This window comes from Hemiscyllium ocellatum, chromosome 42, assembly GCF_020745735.1.
Source record: "Hemiscyllium ocellatum isolate sHemOce1 chromosome 42, sHemOce1.pat.X.cur, whole genome shotgun sequence".
NCBI lineage: Eukaryota > Metazoa > Chordata > Chondrichthyes > Orectolobiformes > Hemiscylliidae > Hemiscyllium > Hemiscyllium ocellatum.
The window spans coordinates 21,766,378-21,794,046 of NC_083442.1; the positions used below are offsets into that span (position 1 = coordinate 21,766,378).

The 27,669-nt window shown below is 37.9% G+C and overlaps 1 protein-coding gene across 1 annotated transcript in view; it reads right to left on the bottom strand.

The window, feature by feature from the left end:
* LOC132834644 (neuroplastin-like) overlaps positions 1-27,669 on the bottom strand; it is an 82,805-nt gene continuing 55,136 nt past the window's right edge. The window contains exons 4-8 of the mRNA XM_060853545.1: positions 26,350-26,483; positions 24,809-25,082; positions 6,761-6,785; positions 2,843-2,917; positions 1-1,133 (exon numbers count right to left, since the gene is read on the bottom strand). Coding sequence (XP_060709528.1) covers positions 2,857-2,917; positions 6,761-6,785; positions 24,809-25,082; positions 26,350-26,483 — 494 coding nt within the window. The 3' untranslated portion in view covers positions 1-1,133; positions 2,843-2,856. The remainder of the gene's footprint in view (positions 1,134-2,842; positions 2,918-6,760; positions 6,786-24,808; positions 25,083-26,349; positions 26,484-27,669) is intronic.

A 27,669-nucleotide genomic window follows, 5' to 3' on the forward strand; every position in this document is an offset into this window, starting at 1 on the left:
TTCTAGTATTGGCTGAAGATATTTAATGATACTTTCAGGAAATTGTGGCTACTTCAGGCCAAGGCCAAATGTTACACTGCATACTGGGGACATTAGGGTTTAATCAAGACGTCAGTGTCCAGACTAGCTGGTTATCAAAGAGCATTCCCTGAAGATTCCTCCCCAATCTCTTCTCAAAAGGCAGCACCACACAATTAAATGCAATGTCCTCATTTCAACCCTTGACAAATGTCATGCAAATAACCCAGTTTTCAATGTCATTGTTTATTTTTAAAAATCAGTGGGTCAACATACTGTACATGGAGTTAGATTAATGATTATAATAACCACAGGTAAATGTGCAATCTCATGCATTTACACACCCAAAATTACTTTGGAAAGGAAGTCACAACATTAAAGCTTTATTAGTGTCCAAACAAAACGCAGGGTGGATTTCAGAACAGTACTTTGAAAGGAAAACAAAAGAGATGGTTAATAAATTACTTGTTCAAGCTTGCATAGGACACTACCATGCAATGACTGTGCTAGAATGTAACACCAAGAATAGGGCTTATGAAATGGCAGTGGAAGAGAGATATATATTTTAGCCTTAAATTTCTATCAAATCAGTGCAATAGGACTATACATTTCTTTATATGCTTCTGATTTGCCGGACACTAATATTTGCAATATATACAAATTCAAATCAAATGTCATGTGAGTGACAGTTATTTAGCAAGTGTTCCAGTACAGAGTGAAAGGAATCATGGAGTTAGGGAGCGCCACATGATGAGTAATGTATGAATGAGCACACAGGAAATAATAAACACTGCATGCATCCACATAAACAGAATCGCAGGAAGTGAAAGGAGTGGCGAAGGGGGTGGGGGAAGACATTCAAGCATCAATAAATAGCATATCAAGCGCCCAAAGTACACTCTATCAATTTGAAATAATCAGAAATAAATTTGCGAAGCAATCTTCTTAATACTTTATTCTTCAGAGATTGAATAAGGCAAAACATGCTTCACACAGCCATCTTATTCCTGCTGAGACAGCGGGAAGATCGAAACCCATCCATTCAGACCAACAATCTCCAGAGTCCTTGACTGATAGCCATGCTATTTGATAATGACCTTCAGAAATTCAAAGTTCTGTAAAGATGCATAAATAAACCAGTTACTTCTTAGAATGCTCACCACACTGAATGACTTTATGCACAAAAACTTACTGGTTTAAGCTAGTTAAAAACCTCAAAAGTAATTGACAGCATAAACAAGCAGTCTCATCAGGGCAAGACTGGCTGTAAGCCATTAACTGCCTTGTCTGACCAGCATCAATACTTTGTAAATTTAAGAACTGGCAGTGGTGGATTAATATCACAGTTTACAGGAAACACTACGGTAATAAGCAGCACTTAGGGCAGGTGATAAGGCTTGGTGCAAAAACTGATTACTTAGGGTTTCAATTGTGACTGTTGATTCCTGCAGGAACTACTCAGATTTAGTAATTGACTGTCCAAATAAAGTACAAACAGACTGCCGCAAGAACTGCTCCTCTGTTAATGTTGCATCGTATCACGAAGCAATGGTCTCAAGAATGTTGTATTTCAGAAAGAAATGTAAGCAGCGGGGCAGAAAGCACTCACCCCCAAGAGGCAAATACAGATTCCTTTTACCACCAGCCATATTTAGCAATACAATAAATATGGGCATTCACATTCATTAACAGTCAAAAAATAAAATAGGCACTGTTTTGATCAGTGATCAAAAAAATCAGGGTTCAGATAACTACTGTAAAATGATGCTTAGTAAAGGCATTGCCTCCAACACAAAATCTTGATAATTTCAATGTTCTCAACTCACCAGTACCTTTGTACAAAAATACAACTGGCAGTTGTGATCTCACTTCTTTTAATTCAATAAACTCTACCTTATTACTTACAGAAGAGCCCCAAAACCAGAGATTAAATCAATGGATTGGGTTATGCCTCTGTCCAAAGGGAGAGCAACAGAGGCTCAAAGAAATTAGATAGATTATTCAGGAAGGATCATGATGCAGCGAGGAATCTTTCAGACAGGAATCAAATATGAAGATAAATCAGTCAAAGAATAATACCCTGGAAACTAGAATTCAACAGATTGCAGATTGGCAAACAGTTCTCATGGTGAAGGTACACACAGCAACCAATCAAAATTGTTTACCCTAAAGTAATTTGATCTACTAAGTCCAACTGAATAACAGCTTTTAAAAAAAAAATCACTGATGCAATTCTGTGTCACAAACAAAACATTATCTGTAGATTTCAAGTGGCTACAGTAAAATTATGAAATGAGTTCATTATGAAATCAACCAATTCCGAAAGAGGTCAAGAGAAATTGAGGTTTAGAGTCTTGGACCTCATGATGTAATCAGAAGTACAAGAGAAATCTGTAGCTTGTGAAAATCCCTCATTGTCACTTTTCAATTAAGAGTCTGTTCTCATTCCATGCTTTCAATTCCAGAATTCTGAAATATTGATTTGCCCCTTCTTTCACTTTCCGTGCTCTCCCATGGTTGCCTCACCAGTCAAAACAGTTCTACACAGTGGAATGTAAAGATTTAAAACAGTCATGTAGTAAGCTGCAGAAATTGCTAAAGTAGCTCAGCATCTATGAACAGATAACACACTGAATCTAGTGACCTTTCTAGAAACATTAACTCCCTGCTCCGGAGAGAGTTAATCCCTTTTTTTCAAAAAAAAAGTGACTGGAAAGCAAAGATAAAGTGTACAATTTGCTCTCTGCTAATGTTAAACCCAACAAATGTCAAATAACGTCAGATACAAGATCTAAGAAAAATTCATGTGACAGAAGGAGCATACCTGATAACCAAGGATTAGTTGGTGTTTCTCTGACGCAGGTTCTTGTCTTTATGATTGTTTGTGGAATTGGTTTTCCTGTTGGAAGTTACATAAAAGTTAACAGGTATTTACTGTACTCATTATACTTAGCACAGATCAGTCTTTGCTGGAGATGATGCAATGTAGGGAGACGGCAAGATAGTGGTAAAGTTGCTAATTCAGAATTCCAGGCTAATATTCTGGGGTGAGGAGATTTTAAGTCATTAAAAATCTAAAATAAACTAAAGCTGGCCTAATGACAGCCATCTAGCCACTGTTTTTTAAAATGGCAATAAACAATCTGGTCCACTAGTGTCTGGCATCTGCTATCCTTACCTGGTCTGGCCTACATGCCACCTAAAGATCCACAGCAATGTGGTTGACTCTAGCCCTCTGAATAATTAGGAATGAACAATAAATGATAATGCAGTCACTCAGTGACACCCACATCCATGAATGATATTTAAAAAGCTATTTTTAAATTCAAAGACTTGTTTACTTTCAGATCTTTAAGAACGTTGTTCAAAACTCAAAATGTTCTTGTGCATTTTGAGGGGAAAAAAAAATCAGCTGAAAGTACAGATAGGAATGAAGATGAAGCAAGGACATTTTATGGTTACTGGATGATTGGATTTGGACAAGTCTGCATTCAACCACTCTCCCAGAGTGGTCAGAGAGGTCAGAGTTACAATAAGTTACTAGATGCACCAAATTTTTATTACCTGTAATCAAAATTTGCGAGAGTGAAATTTTTTTTTTTAAAAAGAAGTGCCAATCACTTGCAGTGTCCAGGTAATGCTTTCTTAAAACTAATAACAGTAACTTGTAAATCTGAAATTGGTTTAGATTTTGTGATGAAATTTAAAACTTGATTCAGTTTCACTTATTGCACTTGAACAAAGACATAGCGTGTGAAGTGACTGTTTGTGGATTTGACAACTTGGAGTTTATTTTTAAAGAAGCTAAACTAAAGCTTGTGGCATCAGCCTGGACTTCAAATGCTGTGCCTTAATGAAGGGGCACATCGGCTGGCTGGTTTTGCAATGCAGAGTGATGCCAGCAGCGTGGGTTCAATTCCCATGAGTTGAAGTCACCATGAAGGTGGCACCTTGACCTCACCTACCACCTAGGTTGTGGAAACAGGGTCAACTCACCAGTTCTCGCTGATAAGACAGCATCTGGACAATGGTGACTTTCACCCTGCTGTTTTGACCCACAAATGCCCAGTTGCTTCTCTCCTATCAACCCCTCAAAGAAAGCAGCACCTCATTTTTAGTCCAGAATAAAAAAAAGCCCCCGAATCAGCATTCTTGATTAGCAACTTCACCTATTCCACAAGCATTGTGGATAGCAAAATATTTCATGATATAAGTTAGTAACAATTTAAAAATTAAGTCTAAATTCCAACATTTTCAAATTCAATAATTTCAGATAATGGATGATCAAGTATTGCTGAACTTTGAACGGGTCAGTTTATGCTCATGATCAGCATAAGATTTACTATTTTCCCCTCCACAACTGAAGTAGTGGACAATCTGTGGTCAGGTTGTTATTGCTCAGATTGCTGCAGCCCAGGAAAAACTTGGGCTCAAATCTTCCACGTACCTCGTTCCACCATCAGTTCAATGTTTGGCCTCACTCCACATCTTACATGTGCAGTTTCTTAAGATCTAGCCTACGTTTTTTTTAAAAATAATGAATTAAAGAACATTAGGTTGATTGCAACGACAATGCTAATCCAACAATCCTTCCCAATATAGTGACCAAAACTGCTTACCAACAACTTATTGTGTAAAAGTATGGTGGTTGACTGGAGTGACCAATAAGAAACAAAGAATTACAAGAAGATGGAGTACTGGGCTAATGGTCGGATACTTGGTAGTGTGGAAGAGCAGAGGGATCTTGGTGTCCATGTGCACAGATCTCTGAAAGTTGCCATCCAGGTAAATAGTGCTGTGAAGGCAGTATATGGCGTACTGGCTTTTATTGGTAGAGGAATTGAGTTCTGGAGTCCTGAGGTCATGTTGCAGTTGTAGAAGACTCTGGTGCGGCCACGTCTGGAGTAGCGTGCAGTTTTAGTCGCCATACTATAGGAAGGATGTGGAGGCACTGGAACGAATGCAGAGGTGGTATACCAGGATGTTGCCTGGTATGGTAGGACGATCGTATGAGGAAAGGCTGAGGCACTTGGGGCTGTTTTCATTGGAGAAAAGGTTTAGGGGTGACTTGATAGAGGTGTACAAGATGATTAGGGGTTTAGATAGGGTTGATCATGAGAACCTTTTTCCACATATGCAGTCAGATATTACGAGAGTGCACAGCTTTACATTAAGGGGTGGTAGGTATAGGACAGATGTTAGGGGTAGATTCTTTACTCAGCGAGTCGTGAGTTTATGCAATGCCCTGCCAGTAACAGTGGTGGACTCTCCCTCTTTATGGGCATTGGATAGGCATATGGAGGATAGTGGGCTAGTGTAGGTTAGGTGGGCTTGGATCGGCGCAACATCGAGGGCCGAAGGGACTGTACTGCGCTGTATTTTTCTATGACGTAGTGACTAGGCTATAGCAGTGCTTCAAATGCATCGTCAGGTTTTGATGAAGAGCTACTGAATGCAATGCAGTTTATTTTTCAATTTATATACAAAGTGGAGAACAGACCAGGCTTGGAATGTGCTTTTATTGTTTAAGACATTTAAAAAAAAAAGCACAATTCTAGTAAGAAACATTTGTTTGCCTATTTGCTGATGAGACATTCAGCAATTTTCTAGAAAAAAGGCAATTCTATGAATGTACAAGGCCAGTCATGTTAATAGAAAACTTTTATAGGATAAAGCAAAACTGAACCAGCATATACCATAAAAGATAAAATCTAAAGCATCCTGCAGAAAAACGTGAAGATTGAAAGAACTTAGGCAAAAGATGCACATGACAAAAACAGTAACAGCAAACTATTTCTCAATAGCAGCAAACAAATCTGAAGAAATATGGTATGCATGTTCTATTATAAAATCTGTAAAAATATTACACTGGGGGATCATGAGAATGTTGATCAAAGTTTTGCTGAGGCCAGCATAAACAGTCAAGATGATAGGCTTACAAACTCCTGAAGGAGTTCCCCAGTGTGCAAGTTACTTGGTAATCTGCATCGCAGACCTTGCATCTAAGCGGTTGGGTTTTAAAATATAATTGACATGAGAATGAGTTAACCAGGCATCTTTAGCCTTTGTTTTTTTATTTTGCTTGAGAGTTGGGGATGGGGTTGGTTGGGGAGGATGCCCATTACTTCAGTTGGCTGGTTTGCGATAGTGTGATTAACACAGTTGGTTCCAACTCCTGCACAGGCTCAGCTTATTTTGAAGCCCTCTTCTTCTCAATCTTTTCCCTCACTGGACAGGTGGTGACTCTCAGGTTAAACAACCAATCATTTCTCTACACCGAGGGGACGGCCCTATGGTACGAAGGACCAGGATGACTTTACTAGAGTCTTAAAAAACCCAACAATTCCACAAGTTTTCCTACTGACCACGTGAAAACGTGCAACAAATCAACTACGAAAGCAAGTGTGATAAAAGCACAATCTTGGCCAGGCAGTTTGGGTTTAAATTCCAACTCAGACTAAGAAGTGAACAATTCAGTATTCTTTGGGAAAGAAAGGCAAGAAATCTCAACTAGGTGCCTAATGGGCACAATACAACTGCTCCCAATAAAACCAGCAGTGAACTGGCATCCTCACTTGCTGAAAAGTGAGGTGCATTGATGAGACGAGATGGAGGAAGGTCTATTCAACTTGTAACCCACACTGAACCTGACCCGAGTGTGCCCATTGCAGCTGGTGCTGGACAGCAATGTCACTTTATAAAAAGTACCTTATTTAAATAAGGTTATAAATTTTATACTCACATTGGTCCAGAAACTGGCTCATCATCTGCCTCAGTCAGATAGTCAGGACACAGGTGACAGGGAAGGTAAAGAAAAAAGGAAACAAAAAAGGAGCTATTAGAGATTAGCACAAAAACCCATCTGTAAACTGCTAGCACCAGTTGGCTTGACTTTGTCAGCTCAGATAAACTTCAACGATGTAATTGTTCATGGAGTTAGTCTCTAAATCATTACATTCAATGGCAAAAAAATGTTATTACATGGTTGGTTAACACTTTGAGGCTTGTCATGAAATACTGCAACTATAGTGGACAGATTGTGTAAGGTACATGTTCATCTTGTCCCCAAGTTCCAGTGGTTCACTCTCATAGACCAATGAGAAGACGTAAACCAACAACTGATTGTGAAATCCTGTTCAATACTTTTTTTCCCTCTAGATTTTGTTGACCTGAACAAAAATGTGTTTTATTTATAGGGTGCAAAGATTGAGATAGTATACAAGGGCTTTGCAGTGAGACCAAATCAGAGACAGAACCTAGTTGCCACTAGACTAAAAATGACATCAAATTTAAACAGTGACCAAGAGGGGTGTTGGGGATAAATATTCTGATCTTATGTATAGCTGAAGGAAGCTCAATGCTTTAAAAGGCAATAACAGAGTTTGCATCTGTGTGCAATACCACTCTACAAGGGCAAAAACGGAACGGAAAGGGATGGATGGATCAAATACATCCTAGCTTGGAGCATGTTTTGATCACCAATTCTACTAAACTGTCCACACAGATATAGGACAAAAAGCGTTTAAGTACAAGTACAGAATGGAGGATCAAAACATTTCAGATCATAAGATTACAATCTATCATTTAAGGATAAGATAAAAGGGCTGTAAACACATATTCCAGGATTGAGGGCTCACACTACTAAGGTAGTGCAATACCCTGGACAGTGTATGGTATTAGCAAAGATATAGTTAAATAGTCTTCTCCAGAGCAAGGGACACTTTATTTAAGTGGGCCAAAGCTAATATTTCCCCTTTAATAGAGGGCTGAAGAAATAAGAAATTTCAAGCTGCGTCTGTAATGAGTAGTGTTAATTTGATCATTTGCATTTATGCTAATATTATAATGAATTTTGACAAGGCACTAGAACCAAATGACTGAGATGAGATTCCTTTGGCTCAGGTAATCCAAAGTTACTCAAATCTTTGATGCATTGATTTCATATACAATAAGTGCAGAAATCAAAGGTAGGATAAGACATACATGAGTGAACCATGAGATGTTTTACTTGTACTGGAATCAGAATGATGCATTGCATTGGAACACATTCTTGATTGAAAGGTATGATGTTGCAATTAAAAACCTGAACACACACACACACACACACACACACACACAGTGGATCATGTGGTACTGTATCTCAAAGACCTGATGATTCATACATGGTTACAACTGCATGCATGTGCTCTGATGTTTAAAAGTAATAAGTCAGGTTAGAAGAAAAAAACAATTCAATATCCTAGAACTTGGTATTTGAATGCACCACAACACTTAGACAAGTTTTAGTGAATTTTTTTTAAAAAGTGGCAGGTCGTGTAGTGTTAGTTATTTTGCTAAAATCAGAAATAAACAAATTTCATTTTTATTTATCAGATGGGTAATGCAATAAGGTCTTTATTTTTCTTCCCAATCTCTTATCTAACCAACTTATGGGAGCACTTGTATTCTTTAAAAATAATGATCTTGCATTTTTTCAAACTTACTGAGGGAGGAGAAAGAATTTGATTTTATCCTTCAAAAACCCTGGCTTTAATAACTTCAAACAACATTTAAAATGGCAAAAAAAAGGTTTTATTTTGGAAGGAAAGGTCAGACAGTTAACAAAGGGCCTTTGATAATGGATGTTTCAAGTTTCTTGGGTTCAAAGAAATTATGTGGCATAGACTTGGTTAGGCAACAAAGACCTACAAAATCTTTTTTTGTTGGACAAGCCCTGTGTTATGTCCACTAGGTTAAGCAGGATTCCACAAGGTGTCTGGTATACATGAAGCAAGTATGGAAATTTATCGCAACGCAGCCACCTGACAGCACGCACCAGGAGTAATGGCAACATTTCCAGGGCTACGAAAGTGCCATTACTCCATCTGTACCTTGAGGCACGGAGAGAAGCCACCGCCAGCGCACAAGTGACTGGGAAGACCAAAAAAAGTCAAATCACAAACCAACAGCTCACAGCCGCGAAACACCAGCAACACACCAGTGACCACAGGTCTCAGTCACTGGCAAGGACGTATTTATAAAACAGTGTACAAAGAAAACTAAGACCAGTCAGACAACCAGACGTCAGTGCCGCAGAGAATACTGAAATTATATACACTGTTTATGTATATCAAGAGATGCATCAGGAATTGAAACAAGTACACAGACTATATAGTTAGTTTCTCCCCTCTACCACTTGTTTCTTAAACCCAGAGTTTATAAGTAGATTCTAAATTAACAAAGAACTATATGACTTTTGATAGGACAAGGCAATTTTCTGTATCAGAAGATTTTCATAGCAAATTAAAAAGCTGCTTTATCACTCAGGAAAACTGACTTTATGATAGTGAAATGGAGAGATTTTAAGCTCTGAGGGAGGGAGTCAAGGCATATATAGTATGATACTTCAGCAAAAAGAAATAAGTGAGCTAATTAGGTTATTAAATTTGGTTATTTCCAATCCAAGTTGAGGGCTTGTATAAGCATTGCCACCAATCTAAGCTCCCAATAAATGCACAGTTGCAATGTGGATCTTTAAAAAGATAGCATATTTTTAAGGCAATCTACTAAATCACAAGTGCCCCCAACTCTTACAATGGGAAACCTCCAGCACTTTGCACACGATCAGATTGTGCTGTGGCAGAGCTCAGCTCATCCACTGAGACTTGGCATTAAAATCAGTTAAGTGTTAGTAAGGATACTATTAATATGGGCAAAACTACATCTATCCAAATTAAACCAAAATATCATTCCCACCTCAAGAAAGGGCAACTGTATAATAAATGGAAAAACATACAAACCCATTAATATACACTAGATAAAAATATCTGAACATTATACTTTCACTAAACCCCAACATCTTGCTTTGAACTAAGGGCTCCTGCTGTGGCTGACAATTAACTTTAGGACTTTTTGAATGAATCCACTTCAAGAATGGCTGTTAAATTTAACAGGCTTATATAGGGAGTTCCATTAAGAGAGCTATTTTGAATGACATGCAACATAGTTTTTTTTTTATATAAGGCAATTTGCACAAAAGGAACTGGTCACATTTGAGAGATCACCATCGGGCACTCCAATTTTCAAAATTGGAATGATAAGTAAACAGAATTCATTCTCTCTCTTCCCCCCCGCCCCCCAATAGAGGAAATAAACATGCATGCATGAAACATCAGGAAAAGATCATTTTGGGTATGAAGCAATTCTTAAAATTGGGATCTACGCTAATGAGAATTAAAAACTGGGAAGACCAGAGAAAAGAACACTCATTTCAATAATGCATCGATTAGAATGGTTTCCCCCATTTTCATTCCTGTTGAATTTGCTCCTAGTTCAGTACTTACAACAGCCATCTGCCATGGGACATGAGATCCATCAATAACCCTGATACAGACTAATGTAGCAAGTGTCTTCATCATAAGTCATATAGTTGCAGAAAGGAGAGCTAGTTCAAACCTAAAGAGAAATCAGTTTGCCAGCCAGAGTTCTGGCCAACTCCTACAACAACCCAAGTAGAGAAACAGAACAGACTAAACCCAAAAAACGCAGATTTTGAAAACAAAACGACTACAAATCCAGAAACGGCAGCAGGAAAAACTGAATGGAAGATACGAAAAAAGTTGCGAACGTGGATGAGGACTTGGAAAAAAGTTTTAACATCATGAACTGATGCACTTCAGACTTGAAGCTGAGAAAAACAAACTCGAGCATGCAATTCTCTCACTTACCACCAGTTTTAGGGTATGATGCAATTGAGAGGGAAAGAAAAGAAGTCACAATAACCGACAAATATCAATATTAACCATAGTTCTAACCTAGAAAGTTAGTTTGAAGTGGGTTTATGTGGAGACCATCCAACCCCGTAGAAACAGTTACTGGGAAAATTGCCTGTACATCTGAATGAGATCACCATGTAATTTGGAGTAGAAGTGATTGGAGAGAGCCTGTATATAACAAGGCTTCTCTTTGAAAAGCGTATGCATAAAAGTTTAAAATCCTTGCTTTATTTCCCACAAAGAACTACGCAGGCTTATTTGAGAGAACATATTTTAAAAGCATAACTTTTTTTGTTTCAACTTAATTGGTAAGCCTATAGCTTTGAACTTTGAATTAGAAATCAAAACAATTTGGTCAAAAAATTGTCTTCATAAGTGTGCCTGTCCTGCCCAAATAGAAGAATAAATACAAAATTGTGAATTCTTCTATAGCCTATTAAGTGTAAATCCTAACCAAAGCTGTGCATTTGCAGCTCTTCACAGTTACAATCCACTTCCAAGAAATCCACCTTGATGCCAAAATATTATATACTGAAACACGGGAAGTTAAAATGGTAATTTAGTAGTCATCGTTCACTTGGAATTTGATGAGCCTCAAACCAAGTCTGAAAAATATTAAACTATGCCATGTAGCTGCAGTGAAATAGAAAAACCTAGTAATACTCAGCTGGTCTAACAGTATGCATGGAAAGGGAGGTCAAGTTAATAGTTCATCAGAAAGAATTCTGGAAGGGCAGAGACCCAAAATGTTAAACCTGTTTCTCTGTACACAGATACTGTCAGACCTTTCCATTATTTCTAACATGTTCTGTTTTTATTACAGACTACCATCAGCCATAATATCTTGCTTTTGCTTTATCTGCAATCTCCTTTGTAAAAGCAAAATAATGTGCATTCTGGGAACCTGAAATAAAAACCAAAAATGCTGAAAAGTGCTCAACAGCTCAGGGAGCAGTGGAGAGAAACAGGTCATTGAGCCAAAATGTTAATTCTTTCATCAGAAAAATCAATTGTTAGTGTTACCACTCTGACCTTGAAGGAGTCATGAATTAATAATTCAGCCACAGTTGCAAACACAAATGCACATATTTTAAATGCTCTGCTATTAGTGTGCTTTCAATCCCTCGAGATGTACTGCATTAGTTCTGCCATAAAAGCAAAAAAAAAGTCCTTAAAATTTAATTTAAGGAATTATTGCAAATAAAGTTCTCCAGATTTCTCCATTTCCGCTTTAATGCTTGGCATGAATTATTATTTTTAAAAACCAATAGGCAATTCACATTTTATAAAGATTGTCAAAAAGGAGGAGATTTAATGCCCAGGATTGCAATCTGTTACTTTTAATGAATTGAATCAAGCAAGCAAATGTAGAGGAGTAACTCATTATATTCAAATCTAGAAAAACATGATTTAAAAATTACTCCAAGTAATGTTTGAGCGCAAACCTGGATCCACAACTCCTAAATTAGTTACCTTGAAATAACGAAGTGGCAGGACAGAGAGGAAATGGTCCAGATGTTTCTGAAAATGGTTTATGGGAACATAGGACTCTGGATTAGGCCAGTGTGCCCTTTCACTGTGCTCTGCCATTCACGAAGATCACAGCTGATTGAAGTTGAAATTACAATCCACTTTGCTGCCCTCTCCCCCTGCAGTCCTATATGACAATTATTCCCTTGTCCACTAACAATCAAAACAACTCCGTTTTGAACAAATTCAATAACCTAGCTCCTGCTGCTTTCTCAAGATGACAATTTCATAGACTAAACGATTCTCAAGAGAAAGGCAGCTTCTCATCTCATTCTTAAAAGGGTGATCTCAAGATTAAAACAAATTCCTTAATTCTAAACCCTTCCATAAAAGTAAATATCCACCTGGTATTCCCCTGATCAAGTTCCCTCAGGATATCATGTTTCAATAAGACTACCTTTCATTCTTCTATACTCCAATGGGTACAGGTTCAATCCTTTTCTTCGTAAGAATTGCTTCTTTTCTAGGAGTTGAATGAACTACAGGAAACATTTCTCCCTCCAAAAATAGATTAAATCTATACAAAACAACATGCCAGATGACATCTCAAATATCCTTTAAGGTGCAACAAAATTCCCTAGTTTTAGAACGCCTTCCTCTTGAAATGAGCAAGATTCTATTTGCCTTCCTAATCACTTGCTGTACCAGCATGCCAATATTTTGCATGTACCAGAACATCCAGATGCCTTTGTAAAGCCAAGCTCGACAATCCCCTTTTGAATAACAATGTGGTATTCCATTCTTCCTCCCAAAATGGAGGAATTTGCATTTGCCCACATAGGGCCCTTCATTGTTTTGCACACCCACTTAACCAAATCCCCTGTATACCCTCTTCCTCCTTACCAAAAAAAACTTTCCTACCTATCTTAAGATCATCAGCACCTTTAACTATTACATTCATTTATACATCTCATTGATACAGATCGCAAACTGTTAAGACCCAGTACTGACTCCTGTGTTGCTGCACTGGTTATAATTTGCCAGCCCAAAACATCCACTTATCCCTACTCTATTCCTCATTAGTTAATAATCCTTGATCCATGCGAATGTTTCCTCTTGCACTATTTGCTTTGATGTAGTACTAATTGAATGCCTTTTGGAAGTCCCAGCAAACATCTACAAGCTCCCACGATCCACCTTGCTTGTTACTTTAATTAATTTCAGATTTTTTTTTGATAAACATAATATGGCTTTGTCAAGTGAAATTAAGTTTCCTTGATAACATGATTTTTGAAGTGCCCATCCATAATGTCCTTAATTATGAATCCTAGAAACTTTGTGATAAATATTACAAGATGAAAAGATCTCACATTTTACCGTTCGCAAAGAAACCTCACTTTTAAGCAAGGTGACAGCATCCAGGCTCTATGCAGATTGGTTAAAGAAAATGCAGGCTTTACTGGGTCAGATGGGAAAACTGATGGCTTCAAGTTGAAGTGCTCTATCTGTATAGTAGGCTGTGCTTTCTGTAATAAGTCTGGAGTCATTTTGATTAGAGTGTTTGGATAATGGTACAAAATAAAAAGGTACTTGGCTGTAGGATTTTGAAACATGAATTGATTTGCTCTAAAACAAAAAAGCTTCCCAGAAGATTAATAAAAACTGATGAGATTGTGTGAAATATTGCTAAAAATGGTCCTTCTTGCCCTAATTTCTTCAAGTATACTTTCCTGAATTTTGATAATTTATAAGTTTAATTTCTAAAAGTTCAAATTTATATTCTATAATTCCTTCAATAATTAAAATGACTTCATTTGTCTTGTTTTTTGGTGTTTGAAATTGATCTAGTTATAATATCTTTCAGTGTTTGAGTGTATCCCAGAGAAGTCATTGCACTATGCAAGAACACTGATGTGGCAGGAATGTGACCTTTTCCACACTTGAACTTAAAAGTTACCAAGATGAGTATTATTTTAATATCCTCTTAGTTCCCTTTAAATGCAGCTCCTCGGTAACCATTTTGATAGGGTCACTGAAAATTCTGAGGGAAAGGAATCAGTTTTCTGTTGATAATCCAGTCTAGAATAACTAGATGCAACAACTCAAAAAAAATAACATTCTTGCTGAAGAAAATGAAATGAACAAGCTTTCAGATGAAAATAGAAATATTTTGTCACTATCAGATCATCATATTCCAAAACATAAAAATTCAAAGTAACAATATTAATAAGTGTTCAAAATACTCTATGAATGCACTATAATCTTTGGCTTATAAATAAGAGATTTGGCCAATCTATTTTGGTTTTGTTGCAATAATGTAAAATCCATCAAAACTGCGCAACCTGGAACATAACATCAAGCCTTCATTATCTCAATATAAAATTTTGTTCAAAGGACAAATAAAGCAACTTGCACCCATTAAAAAGGGTATGAATTAAATTTCTTATTCCACATTCTCTTACGATGGCCATCCAAGATGTCTGAGAAATGGAAGCAGGAAGTCCAGAGATCTGTGCTGTTCACATAAAAGTTGGTTAATGCAATGTCAGGAAATAATCAAGAGTACAAGCACGGAAGCTCATGTTTTTCCACACAAGATTTTAACTAGAGAATAAACTAGCTTTAACAACATAGGGTGTGGAGTAGGCATTCAGCCGCTCAAGCTTGTGATGTCCTTCAGATGGATTAAGGCTGATTTATAACTGAGCCCCATTTACTTGCATTGGTTGTTAGACCATGACCTAACAAAAAAAAATGTAATTACTCTCAGTTTTAATTTTTCAATTAAGTCTGCCTCAACAGCTTGCTTTTTTGAGGAGATAGATGTTTCAGATTTATGAAAAAGTGCTTCATGCTTTCACTTCTGAATTACCTAGTTTTAATCTTAAGATTACGTTTCCTTGCCCTGGACTTCAGAGAAGTGCTTCTGACCTTTTTCTCACTGACACTTCCATTCACTGCCTGAAAATTGTCACAACTCCTTGGAAAGCGGTTGGGTTAGCTTTTCGGTTTACTTCGGGGTGGCTGTGGCAGTGGAGGAGAGAGAAAGAGACAAAGAGAGACAAACACAGAGACAAACAGAGAGGGATGAGAGGACGGAGGAGAGATTCAGAGAAAAAGACAGTGAGCGTAATCGGTTTAGTTTGGTGGGAGGGGGCCAGTCACTGCAGCCTCAGAACACATGATGCCATTTAGGGTCCCACACTGGTATCTTGTAAAATCATAGATAGTGAATCATAGAATCCATACAGTGTGAAAACAGGCTCTATGGCCCAACAAGTCCACATGATATTAGTTTTGCTGGTAGTACCTAATGGATCCATTAGGTTCATTAGTCACTGTTTAAGGGTGTTGGTAGGTTTGTGGGCTACCATGATGCTAATGGGTTGGAGTAGTCTGGAAGTCAGTTCTGATATGTCTTTCATGTAACGTGACTATAGTTTTTGGTTGTATTGTCTGATTGTTTGGGTTTGTTTCTGAGAAAGTCGGCAGATTGTGTTCATTGGGTACCTGTTTTTCTTGATATTTTTCTTCTGCTTCTAGTTCTTGGGTGCTGCAGTATGATGTAACTCCTTCAAATAATGTCTTGATACAGGTTGGTTTGAGGGTGTTGGGATGATTGCTTCTGAAGTTAAGTATTTGGTCTGTGTTTGTTGGTTTTTCTGTAGATGCTGGTTTGAAGCTCTCCAATAACTGTACGTTCAAACTGTCACATCAAGGAATGGAAGGCTGTTGTCATTCTCCTCCTCTTTTGTGAATTTTACGCCTGTCAGGATATTGTTAGGGCATTGTACGTTTCCTCTAATTTGTTCCATTTTGTGATGACAAAGTTGTCATCTACGTATGGACCCAAAGTTAGGGTTAGATAGATTGGAGGGCAGCCTGTTCTAGTCCCTGCATTACAGCTTCCATAACAGCGCTGCATCAAGACATTATTTCAGTGAGTTACATCATGCTGCAGGACCCAAAAATTACAAAAACCAAGAAGAAAAATATCTATACAGCATTTTCAAGAAAAACAGGTACCCAATAAACACAATCCACTGATTTCTCAGAAACAAAATCAAACAGGCAATGCAACCAAAACCTATAGCCACATATGCGTTTGATGTAAGGTAATCAGAAATGACTTCCAGACTACTCCGACCCCTTGGCATCATGGTAGCCCACAAACCTACCAACACACTTACTTATACAGCGACTAATGAACCTAATGGATCCATTAATACTACCAGCAAAACTAAATGCCATTTACAATATACCATGAAAGAACTGAAAAACACTAACATCGGACAAATTAGTAGGAAACTGGCCACGAGGATACACAAACACCAACTGGTCAACAAAAGACATGACACACTAGTTTCCCTACATACAGAAGGAAGGACACCACTTTGACTGGGACAACACACATATCCTAGGACAGGCGAAACAAATACATGCTTGAGAATTCTGACAGACATGGCATTCTAACCAAACCTCCATCAAAAGACACATTTAGATCCCACCTTCTTTCCCTTGGGAAAAAAAACCCAGAAGTGACAGCACAAACTCTAGAAACCAAGACCTATAAGTAGAGAGGGGTGGGACATACCACCAGCGCTTCACCAGAGACTCTTACTAACAATATCTAGTGGATGTAGGTTTGATCGCTGAGCTAGTTTTCAGATGTTTGTCACCATTCTAGGTAACATCAGTGAACCCCTGGATAAGACACTGGTGGTATGGCCCACTTTCTATTTGCATTTGGATTTTCTTGGGTTGGTGATGTCATCATTTCCTGTTCTTTTTCTCAGGGGTGGTAAATTGGTTCCAAATCAATGTATTTGTTGATAGAGTCTCAGTTAGAATGCCATGCATCTAGGAATTCTCGTGTGTATCTCCATTTGGCTTCTCCTAGAATGGGATGTGTTGTCCTTCCTCATTGGTATGTAAGGATACTAGTGATAGTGCATCATGTCTTTTTGTGGCTAGTTCACGTTCATGTATCCTGATGGCTAGTTTTCTGCCTGTTTGTCTCATGTAGTATTTGTTACAGTTCTTGCAAGGTATTTTGCAAATGACATTAGTTTTGCTTGTTGTCTGTATAGGGTCTTTCAAGTTCATTAGCTGCTGTTTTAGTGGATTTGTGGGTTACCATGATGCAAAGAGGTCTGAGTAGTCTGGCAATCATTTCTGAGGTGCCTTTGATGTAGGGGAGTGTGGCTAGGATTTCTAGATGCATTTTCATCTGTTTGGGTTTGCTGCTGTGAAATCAGCAGACTGTGTTCATTGGATACCCGTTCCTTTTGAATACATTGTGTAGGTGAATTTCCTCTGCGCTGCAGTGTGTGATGGCCTGTTGAAATAATGTACAAATGCAGCTTGATTTGTGGATGTTATGCTGATTACTTCTGTAGTTCAGCATATGGTTGGTATCTGTTGTTTTCCTATAGATGCTGGTTTGAAGTTCCTTATTAGCTGTTTTCTCTACTGTGATGTCTAGGAATAGCAGTTTGTTGTTGTTTTCCTCCTCTTCAGTGAATTTTATGCCAGTAAAGGTATTATGAGACATAGGAGTGGAAGACAGACCATTCAGCCCATCAAGTTCACTCTGCCATTCAATCATGGCTGATGGGTATTTCAACGCTACTTACCCGCACTCTCCCCAGATCCCTTAATTCCTTGAGAGATTAAGAATTTATCAATCTCTGCCTTGAAGGCATTTAACATCCCAACCTTCACTGCACTCCATGCAGTTAATTCCACAAGCCTACCACACTCTGACTAAAGAAACGTCTCCTAATTTCCATTCTAAAGTGACCCCCTCTAATTCTAAGGCTGTGCCCACAGGTCCTAGTACCCCCACTTGACGGAAACAATTTCCCAACATCCACTCTTTCTAGTCCATGCATTATGTTGTAAATTTCTATTAGATTCCCCCTCAACCTTCTGAACACTAAACAATCCCAGGATCCTCAGCTGTTCATCATTTGTTAGACCTACCATTTTAGGGATCATCGTGAATCTCCACTGGACACACTCCAGGGCCAATATGTCCTTCCTGAGGTATGGAGCCCAAAACTGGATACTATTCAAAATGGGGCCTAACTAGAGCTTCATAAAGTCTTAGTAGCACCTCACTGCTTTTACATTCCAATCCTCTTGAAATAAATGACAACATTAACCACAGACTCAACCTGCAAGCAAACCATTCGACAATCCTGTATTAGCACTCCCAGATCCCTTTGTACTTTGGTTTTCATGAATTTTCTCACCGTTTAGAAAATAGTCCTTGCCTGTATTTTTTTCCCCAAAGTGCAAGACCTCACATTTGCTCATATTGGATTTCCCCAGTCATTTCTTGGACTATTCTCCTAAACTGTCTAAATCTCAATTATTGATGGCTTTAGAAGGTATTAGTGATAGTCTTGAAGGTTTCTTCTAATTTTTTTCATTTCGTGATGACAAAGGTGTCATCCACACAGCTGAACCAAAGTTTGGGTTGGATGGTTGGCAGAGCTGTTTGTTTGACTTGCTGCATTACTGCCTGTGCTAAGAACCCGGATATTGGAGATCCCATGTGTGTCCAATTGGTTTTTCTGTAGATTTTGTTGAAGGTGAAGTGGGTGGTAAGGCTCCACTGGCTTGACAATACTGTCCTTGCTGATGAACTTGGTGGTATATTTGGTGCATCCTTACATTTAGATAAGGAAGGACATCACTTCGACTGGGACAACACATCCAACCTAGACTGAGCCAAACAAAGACACACGAGAATTCTTAGAAGTATGGCATTCCAACTGGTGGTGATGTCATTTCCTGTTCATTTTTTCCAGAGGGTGGTAAATTGGGATCCACGTTAACATTCCAACCGGAATGCCATCAAACAAACACGTTACCATGGATCCCATTTAGCACCCACTGGGAAAACGAAAAAAGAATATCACTACAGGAAAATGACATCACCAATCCAAGGAAACAAAAACAGAAAATGGGCCACACTACCAGTGCATCATCCGGAGGCTCACAGATGCTATCTAGTATGGTGACAAAAACGTCTGAAAACGAACCTTCCAGCTCAGCGAGGAAACCCATATCCAGAACCTCAACCTGAGCTACAAATCTTCTCAAAAATCGCTAGCTCAATAGTTTGCTACCTTTTGCAAACTGTATTGTTAACTCCTCTTAAAAATGATGCATCGTCCAAATTTTCCCCCACTAGCATTAAATCCTGTACTTAGGAAATAAAAAAAAATCCTCTCCAGTTGTGTGAACATGTTTCAGGATGCATGTTAGTTAATATGGAAAATAAAGAATAAGTACATTCTTTAAATAATTCTGATCAGAACTAACAGATTTGTTCATGACAATGAAGAAATTTCATTAATGAATTCATGGTGAAAGGAAGAAGGCAGATGCCATTTAGATATCCAATTACTGCATTTTATATCAGTTACAATTTAGAAAAACAATGACCAACCAAATGGACAGCAACTAACAAATCTTCATTTCTTCATAAAATAGAATCGATGATGAATGCAGGGTTGAATATAAATTTGCTTTCAGGAATTAGGTTAATAACTACAAAATATCTTTCTCCAAACCCATTTACATAAAATTACAATGACCTATATTGGATGTTTAAAATTATTTCCCATCTATCAACTCCACACTCCTGTCTGACCTATCACCTTCTCCCTCACCATCTACCTATTGCATGCTCAGCTACCTTCCCTGCAAACCCACATCCCTCCCATTTACCTCTCAGCCCCCCAGGCCCACAAGCCTCATTCCTGCTGAAGGGCTTAGGCCAGAAACCTCTATTCTCCTGCTCCTCGGATGCTGCCCGACCTGCTGTGCTTTTCCAGCACCATACTCTTGGCTCTCATCTCCAGCATCTGCAGTCCTCACTTTCTCCCGCTTGATACAATTTTCAAAACAAATTTATACAAATGGTTCAGTTAAAATGATCAAATACTGCATTTTATGGTCTGACAAAGTTAACATTAACTATTGTAGCAAAATGAATGTTACTGTGTCATTATTGAATGGTACAGCTTTTTCATTTTAAAAAAAAAGTGTTTTACTGGCAGAGAATGGTTCATTTGTATCACAGTTCCTTAACTTTCTGATGCAAATAACAGTTGTTAAGCATTTTCTATCAGATGCACAGACTTTAAGGGAGACATTCTCAATGTAACAAGTCAATCCACTCAAGGCTCTTCAATAACTAGGATGTTTAAGTCGACAGAAACATAATAAAACCACACAAGTTTACACCTTTTTGCCAACTAGAGAAAGTGAACATTTAATCTCAACCTTCAATGCAAGTGAATCACTATTTAACAGCTAGATTTCAAATCTGTTTTCTAAATTGAGGACTTTGCGAACAACATTACACAATGGAATAAGACCAGTTTTTGTTATCTGAATAATATTAATTTTTGTGTCTGATATATTTGGATCTTCAGAATATAACATGAAAAACCTTCCAATGTAATCATTAGTTTAGCAAAGAAACTTGCTAGTATTTCTAATATTGTAGGAAGTTTAGGAGTTTGCTGGTCATTCAACCAGCTTCACTTGAGCTTCCAATACCAAATTATGACTAATTACATCTGTAGATTTGCAAGGATTGTAATAGCTTTGCCCCAGTATTAAAACCGGTGTGAACATCAGAGGATATGAAAACTTTTCAATCATAAAAGTTACTTTAAAAATGAACTACGTAAAACTCCATACCAAAATTCAATGCCTGGAGTCAGGGAGGGTGCCAGAGGACTGGAAAATGGTTAACGTGACATGCTGTTTAAAAAAGGAGGGAGTCAAAAGACAGGAAGCTATAGGCTGGCTAGCCTGACCTCAGCTGTTGGTAAGATTTGAGAGTCTATTTTTAAGGATGAGATTACAAGTACTTGGAATAGCACGGTAAAACAGGGCTGATTTAACACTGCTGCGCCAAGGGGAGGTCACGTCTGACAAATCGGTTGGAATTTTGTGGTGGTGATAAGAAAGCAGGACAAAAAGAGAGCTAGTGGATATAATCTATTTGGACTTTCAGAAGGCTTTTGATAAGGTGCCACAAAAGGAGGCTGCTAAATAAGATGAACGCTCAGGGTGTTAAACAGCAAGGTACTGGCACGGACAGAGGATTGGATGACTGGCAGAAAAGAGTGTAGGGATAAAAAGGTAGCTTCTTCAGGATGGCAGCCTATGACTAACATGGTTCTGTAAGGGTCCATTACATATTAAATATGGATCAAGGAACTAAAGCCATCATTGCTAAGTTTACAAATGATACAAAAATAGATGGAGGGACAAGCAGTGTTAAGGAATTGGTAAGGCTGTAGAAGGGCATCCATTGGCTAGGAGAGTGAGCAAAGTAGTGACAGATGGAATACTATGTGGGAAAGAGAGATTATGCAGTTTGATAGGAATAGTAGTGTAGAATATTTTCTAAACAGGGAAAGGCTTCAGAAATCAGAAGCACAAAGGGATTTGGGAGTCCTAGTTCAGTATTCTCTTAAGGTTAATACAGGTTTAGATGGCAGTTAGGAAGGCAAGTACAAAGCTAGCATTCATTTTAAGACGGTGAGAATACAAGAGCAGAGATGTACTGTTGAGGCTGTAAAAGGCTCATCAGATCACATTTGAAATATTGTGAACAGCTTTGGGTCCTGTATCAAAGGAAGGATGTTCTTGTATTGGAGGGGGTTCATTGCCATCTTTCTATATTTCAAAAGCTTGAACCAACTGGTCTCTTCCTGCCACATATTTTTACTGTACTTGATCCTCTTCCAAGTCTGCCACTAATTTCCTTTATTCACAAATTGCTAAACCTAAAGTTCTTAAAATGGACATCCAAAAAGGGTTCATTCATTTTTTAGTTCAATTAATACTAATTTGTTTTTCACAGTAATGCAGTTTGTTTTACTATAATCACAAAGCGACACAAAACAGTGAGGCTGCACACAAATTGCATATCTTTTGTCCAATTAACTGGATACTTAATTATTTTATCCAAACATTGCAAAATATCCCCAACTACAGATTTCTCCAAAATTGGAGATTATGCAAATAAATTCTCACGATTCAAAACTTTATATTACATTGTTAAAGCAAAAAATGAACTGATACATAAAATAGGTCCGACTATGATTTGAAATGCTCTGTGAATTTAGACAGACCTCCTATACCTTTCAAATTAACCCACTTGTTTATACAAAGTAGAGATTCAAATTCTGTTGGATAGTATTTCCTTGAGCAAAATTAAAATACTTTCCAAGGGATTAATATTTGATGCTACAAAAAGTATCAGCTTTAACCAAACACCTAGGAGGTATGGTTTGCAAGTGTACAGATGACACCAAAATTGAAATGTAGTAGACAATGAAGGTCACCTCAGAGTATAAAAGGATCTTGATCAGGTGGGCCGAGGATTGGCAGATAGAGATCAGTTTAGATAAATGCAAAGTCCTGCATTTTGGAAAGACTACTCAAGTCAGGACTTATACACTTAAATGGTAAGGTCCTGTGGAGTGTTGCTGAACAAAAAGACCTTGGAGTGCAGGTTCGTAGTTCCTTGAAAGGGGAGATGCAACTACATAGGATAGTGGAGGTGGAGTTTGATATGCTTTATATTGGACAAAGCATGGAGTATAGGAGTTGGCTGGTCATATTGTGGCTATATAGGACATTAGTTAGGTCACGGAGTTCAATCAGTATTCAGTTCTGGTTTCCCCGCTATAGATGTTGTGAAACTTGAATGGGTTCAGAAAAGATTTAAGGACATTGCCAAGGTTGGAGAGAGGCTGAATAGGCTGAGGCTATTTTCTGAGCATTGGAGGTGGAGACTTGACCTTATATAGAGGTTTATAAAATCTGAGGGGCATGGATAGGATGAATAGCCAAGGTCAGTTCGGTGGGGTAGGGAAAACTAGAGGGATTAAGTTTAAGGTGAGAGGGGAAAGATTTAAAAGTGACTAAGTAGCAACTTTGTCCCAGAGGGAAAGGTGTGTATGAATAAGCTGCCAGAGGAAGCAGTGGAAGCTGGTACAATTGAAAAGGTACAAAATTTAAAAAGGCAGCTGGATAGCTATATGAATAGGAAGTGTTTGGAGGAATATGGGAAAAATGCTGGCAAAATGGGACTAGAGTAACTGGACAAGTTGGACTGAAAGGTCTGTTTCCATGCCTTCTCTGTGACTCTATGACCTAACAAGAGAAAACAAAACAACCCAAGTAGAGCACATAACTAAAATATCATATGGTTTCATTCATTAGCTACACAAGCAATTCTTAATCTTTTAATTTAATTGCCCCAAGGTAGATTTGCTATTTTTCTCCATGTCTTCACACTGCCTTTTTATAGCAGGTCTCTTCAACGATTTCACTGGTTACTACATTTAGCCTATACTTTTGAGATTGTACCTTTATGGAGATGCATCCAAATTGCAAGTCAGACCAACGTTCTGTGTTGACAGGAACAAAATAACAACCCAGAATGACAATATTCACTTCAATGTCACGTTTTGCATTATTCACACAGTTGAACGAGACAATGAGCAATGCTGCCTTCTATCCTGTATGTTTTGCAACTTAGCCAAAGTATTATCAGACAGCATTCTCGGTGCAACAATACATCTGTATTTTAAAGGGTGCAATGCTCAAGAGTGTAACGTTCTAAGTGAGATCTGCAGTATTAATTAGCTAAATAGTCTGAATATTCCACAAAACAAGGCAATCAAATGTATTTGCCTCAATGAAAGCTTCGATTTTTGCTATCTTAAGTACAATGCAATAATGACAGACACGTATATACCTTAATAAAAAGAAGTGAAAAGAGCATTTAGAAGCATACAGGTGGATCAGCCACATAAGTATTTATATAGTATTGTTAACTTGGAAAAACATGCCAAGATGCTTTACAGGATCAGAGGGAGAAGGCATAACAGGCAGAAAAGGAAGTGGGTCTTAAATAACAAACCTAAACTCAGACGCAAAAAAAAGGCATCAAGTTTCATCTAGTATGACCATATTTTCAAACCAACCTTGAAAACTGCCCTGTGAAATACTTGGATCAATTTTTCAAATTAGTTGAGACTGACTAGTGATCAGGATGCTTCATTTTTGAAAATCCAGTATTCCAGACTACAATACTTAAATGGAATTAAGTCTCAATCCATTCATATAAATAAATACATTGTGACAGCACATAGAATCTTCTTTGTACTAAAGACTCATTCCTGAAAAATGTTCAAAAAACTTAGTGTCCATTTTGTTTCCTGTTGAAAATCTAAAATTATTGGTTAGTGAAATGACCCAAATTTGAATAGACATTGGGTAAAATTCAAAAAGGTAAAGTTAACTATAGTATACTCACTAAATTGAAAATAAAATCTCAAGAAAGGAAGAAGCTTTTAAAATTGTAAATGGATTACGTACTTTTGTTCTCTAATTAACCCATTTAATACTAGAGACAGCAATGAAAAGTAAAGTATTTAAAGCACACTAGATTATGTTAGTATCAAATGGGTTAAGTGCTCAAAAATAAAGCAAAACTGTATTTGAAGAAAGGGACTTACCATCAGGGACTTCATCTGGTCGCTTTCGTTTCTCATATATGACAATGATGATGACCAGAATTAAGATTTCTGCAACAACCCCTAGGAAGGGCCACAGTGGTGCCAGATGGCTACGAACTCGCAAAATAGTGACAACAAAAGAGTGTCCAATGTAATTAGAAGCGTTACACAAGTATTCGCCTGGATCATCCTGAATGTGCAGGTTCTCAATGATCAGCTCTGAGTAGTTGCCCTTGTTTGTGATGAAATAGCGACCAGTAGCATTATTCAGTTCCTACAAGGGATGATGAGAAATGAAATTAAAGTTGACTAAATCGCTCTTTTTTTTAAAAACTTGGGAGTTTTGCATTTTAAAGAATATCAGTTCCAGTACATTGCAGAAAGAATTGATCCTCATGTGCATGGCTTGCAAACAATTCAGTATCACTGTGTGCTAGGAAAACTCAACATTTATTACAATTAAACTTATTGAAAAAAAATGTGAAATGGAGGAGAAGAGTAGAAGAATAAAAGGGATGCCAAGTGTGTTTATCCAACAGGCAAAAAGGCCTCCTAGCCAATCACAGTTGATGGCTGCAGATCTTGAGTCAATGCTTTCCAGACTCTGCCCTAAACAACGTTTGCCTCTGTGAATCCTGAATTCTGGTTGGTTACGTGGCTGCACGCATCACCTATATACCGTCACTGATAAATGCCCATGTATATAAACCCAAAAGGGTTGAATGACTTCCTTCTGTGCCATAACACCTTCATGATTCTCTCAGAGATACCAAAGACCATTTGTCCCTTGTTTATCCCATCTTAAAAATGTTTTCACGCTGGTTTTCTGTAAAACTAAATCAATCAATCATTTGCCTGTTTTCAATTATGTGCTAATCCCTACATTGAGGCATCATGGTGGCACAAGATTGCAAACTGCTGCCTCAGTGCCAGGGACCTGGATTTGATTCTAGCCTCAGGGTGATTGTGTGTGGAGTTTGCATGTTAGGTTGATTAGTCATGCTAAATTGCCCAGAATGTCCAGAAATGTGCAGGCTAGGTGTGGATTATCTATGGAAAAGACAGGTTATGGGGTAGGGTTGGAGCCTGGGTGCAATGGTCTTCAGAGAATCAATGTGGACTGGATGGGCCAAATGGCCTGCTTCCACACACTATGGATTCTATAATTCTATGATCTCTATTATTGAGCTCACCATCTGAATGTTAAGTGGTATGCACACAAAAGTGAAGCACATTTTCTGAGTCATTCAACTAAACCCAAAGACTTGTGACTGTTTCTATCCTTAGTCTATGTACAACTTAACAAGATCCAGCAGTTTCTCCCCCACATACTGCAAAAGCATTCACTTTTACACATGTAAGCACTGCCTTCTCCCTCACTTTCCCAATACCTAACTGCACAGTATTCAACTTATTATGACTTCTCTTAAAGAGAAATACAACTAGTCTGATTACACTACCATTATCCAGTGAAGGTTTTGAATTCAAGAAAGCAAAACAGTAAAAACACTAACCTTAGTGAAATTTAACAGTGAGCTTACCATAATTTCATTGTCCACTTTCTTGTGCCAGGTCCAGACAGGATATGGATATCCTACAGACTTGCAATACATGAGAGCACTTTGACCCTCATTCTTATTCTCACTCCTTTTATGACCAACAATTTCAGGAAGTGCTGGAACAGAAACGAGTGATAATTAGGACATTTTTAACGGAAGAGGTTAGCATTAAAAAGGGAAATTTAGAGAAAGGAAGGAAACCAAGAAGAAAATCTTAGCACCAACTAATGATGCAATTTCACTGCCAACATTTTTTTGAGGAGTAGAGAGACATCAGTTTGCAATCTTGTCACATTGTAAGTTAAACATACATTTCAGTTGTTTATGTAACTTAATCTCAGAAATATGACTTTATCCTCCCAACTGGCCACAGACTGTGCAAGTTAAGCCAAGAGGCGATAAAAAAATGGTTGAACACAACTTCAAATATGCCACTCAGTACGTAGCAAGAGAAATGTTATTTTCCATATTTGGAAAACTGAACAGCAACTTGTGGGCTTAACATCAGCTTACGTCTCCATCTGGATATACAGTCCCTTTATTCCTCAGTTTTACTAATGGTCCTCTATGATCTGTTGCAGTGTTCCCTTCTACCCATCAGTAAAATTCCTTGTTAAAAGAACAAAATTTCTGATCAAATGAATGATGAGCATCTTCCAGGTCAAGCACAGATCTGAACAGGACAGAATCACTTGCAATGCTAAGACATCCAAGGCTATGGGCTAAATGCAGGGATTACAATAATTAGGTGGTTGTTTTTGACCACAAATGTGATGGACTAATGAGCCTTTTCCTGTATAGATCTTCATGATTCTATGATGAATTTGAAGTGACATAATTCAAATTATGTTAGTTCAATTTGGTGTAGTTTTCCTTCAACTGCTTAATTTACCAATTTTTTTTCCTTTCCTTCCCATAAGGGAATAAGACAAACACTAACAGCAGGACATTTTAAAAGTCAACAATTAAATGCTACTGTCATGGTTCAGCTTTCTTTCCTGCACTAACTGTTCTCAGAACCAACTGTTAGCAACATTTAATTATGGTTTCTTCAATATTCCTCAAAACAGCCAAGGGAATATCAATAGATTATGCGCTAAAATTCCTTGCATGTTATTTACAACCTACAGCATAGCAAGACAGAATACAACACTGCTCGTTTCTTGGGAGAACTTACAGTTGCAAGCTTGTAAATAAGACAAATCTCAACTGAAATCAGATTTCCTGCCAGATTGCGAGAAATACCTAGTCTAAAAGCCTCAAATCATAGGTATGAGACACCCAAGCATAAAGAGAGTCATG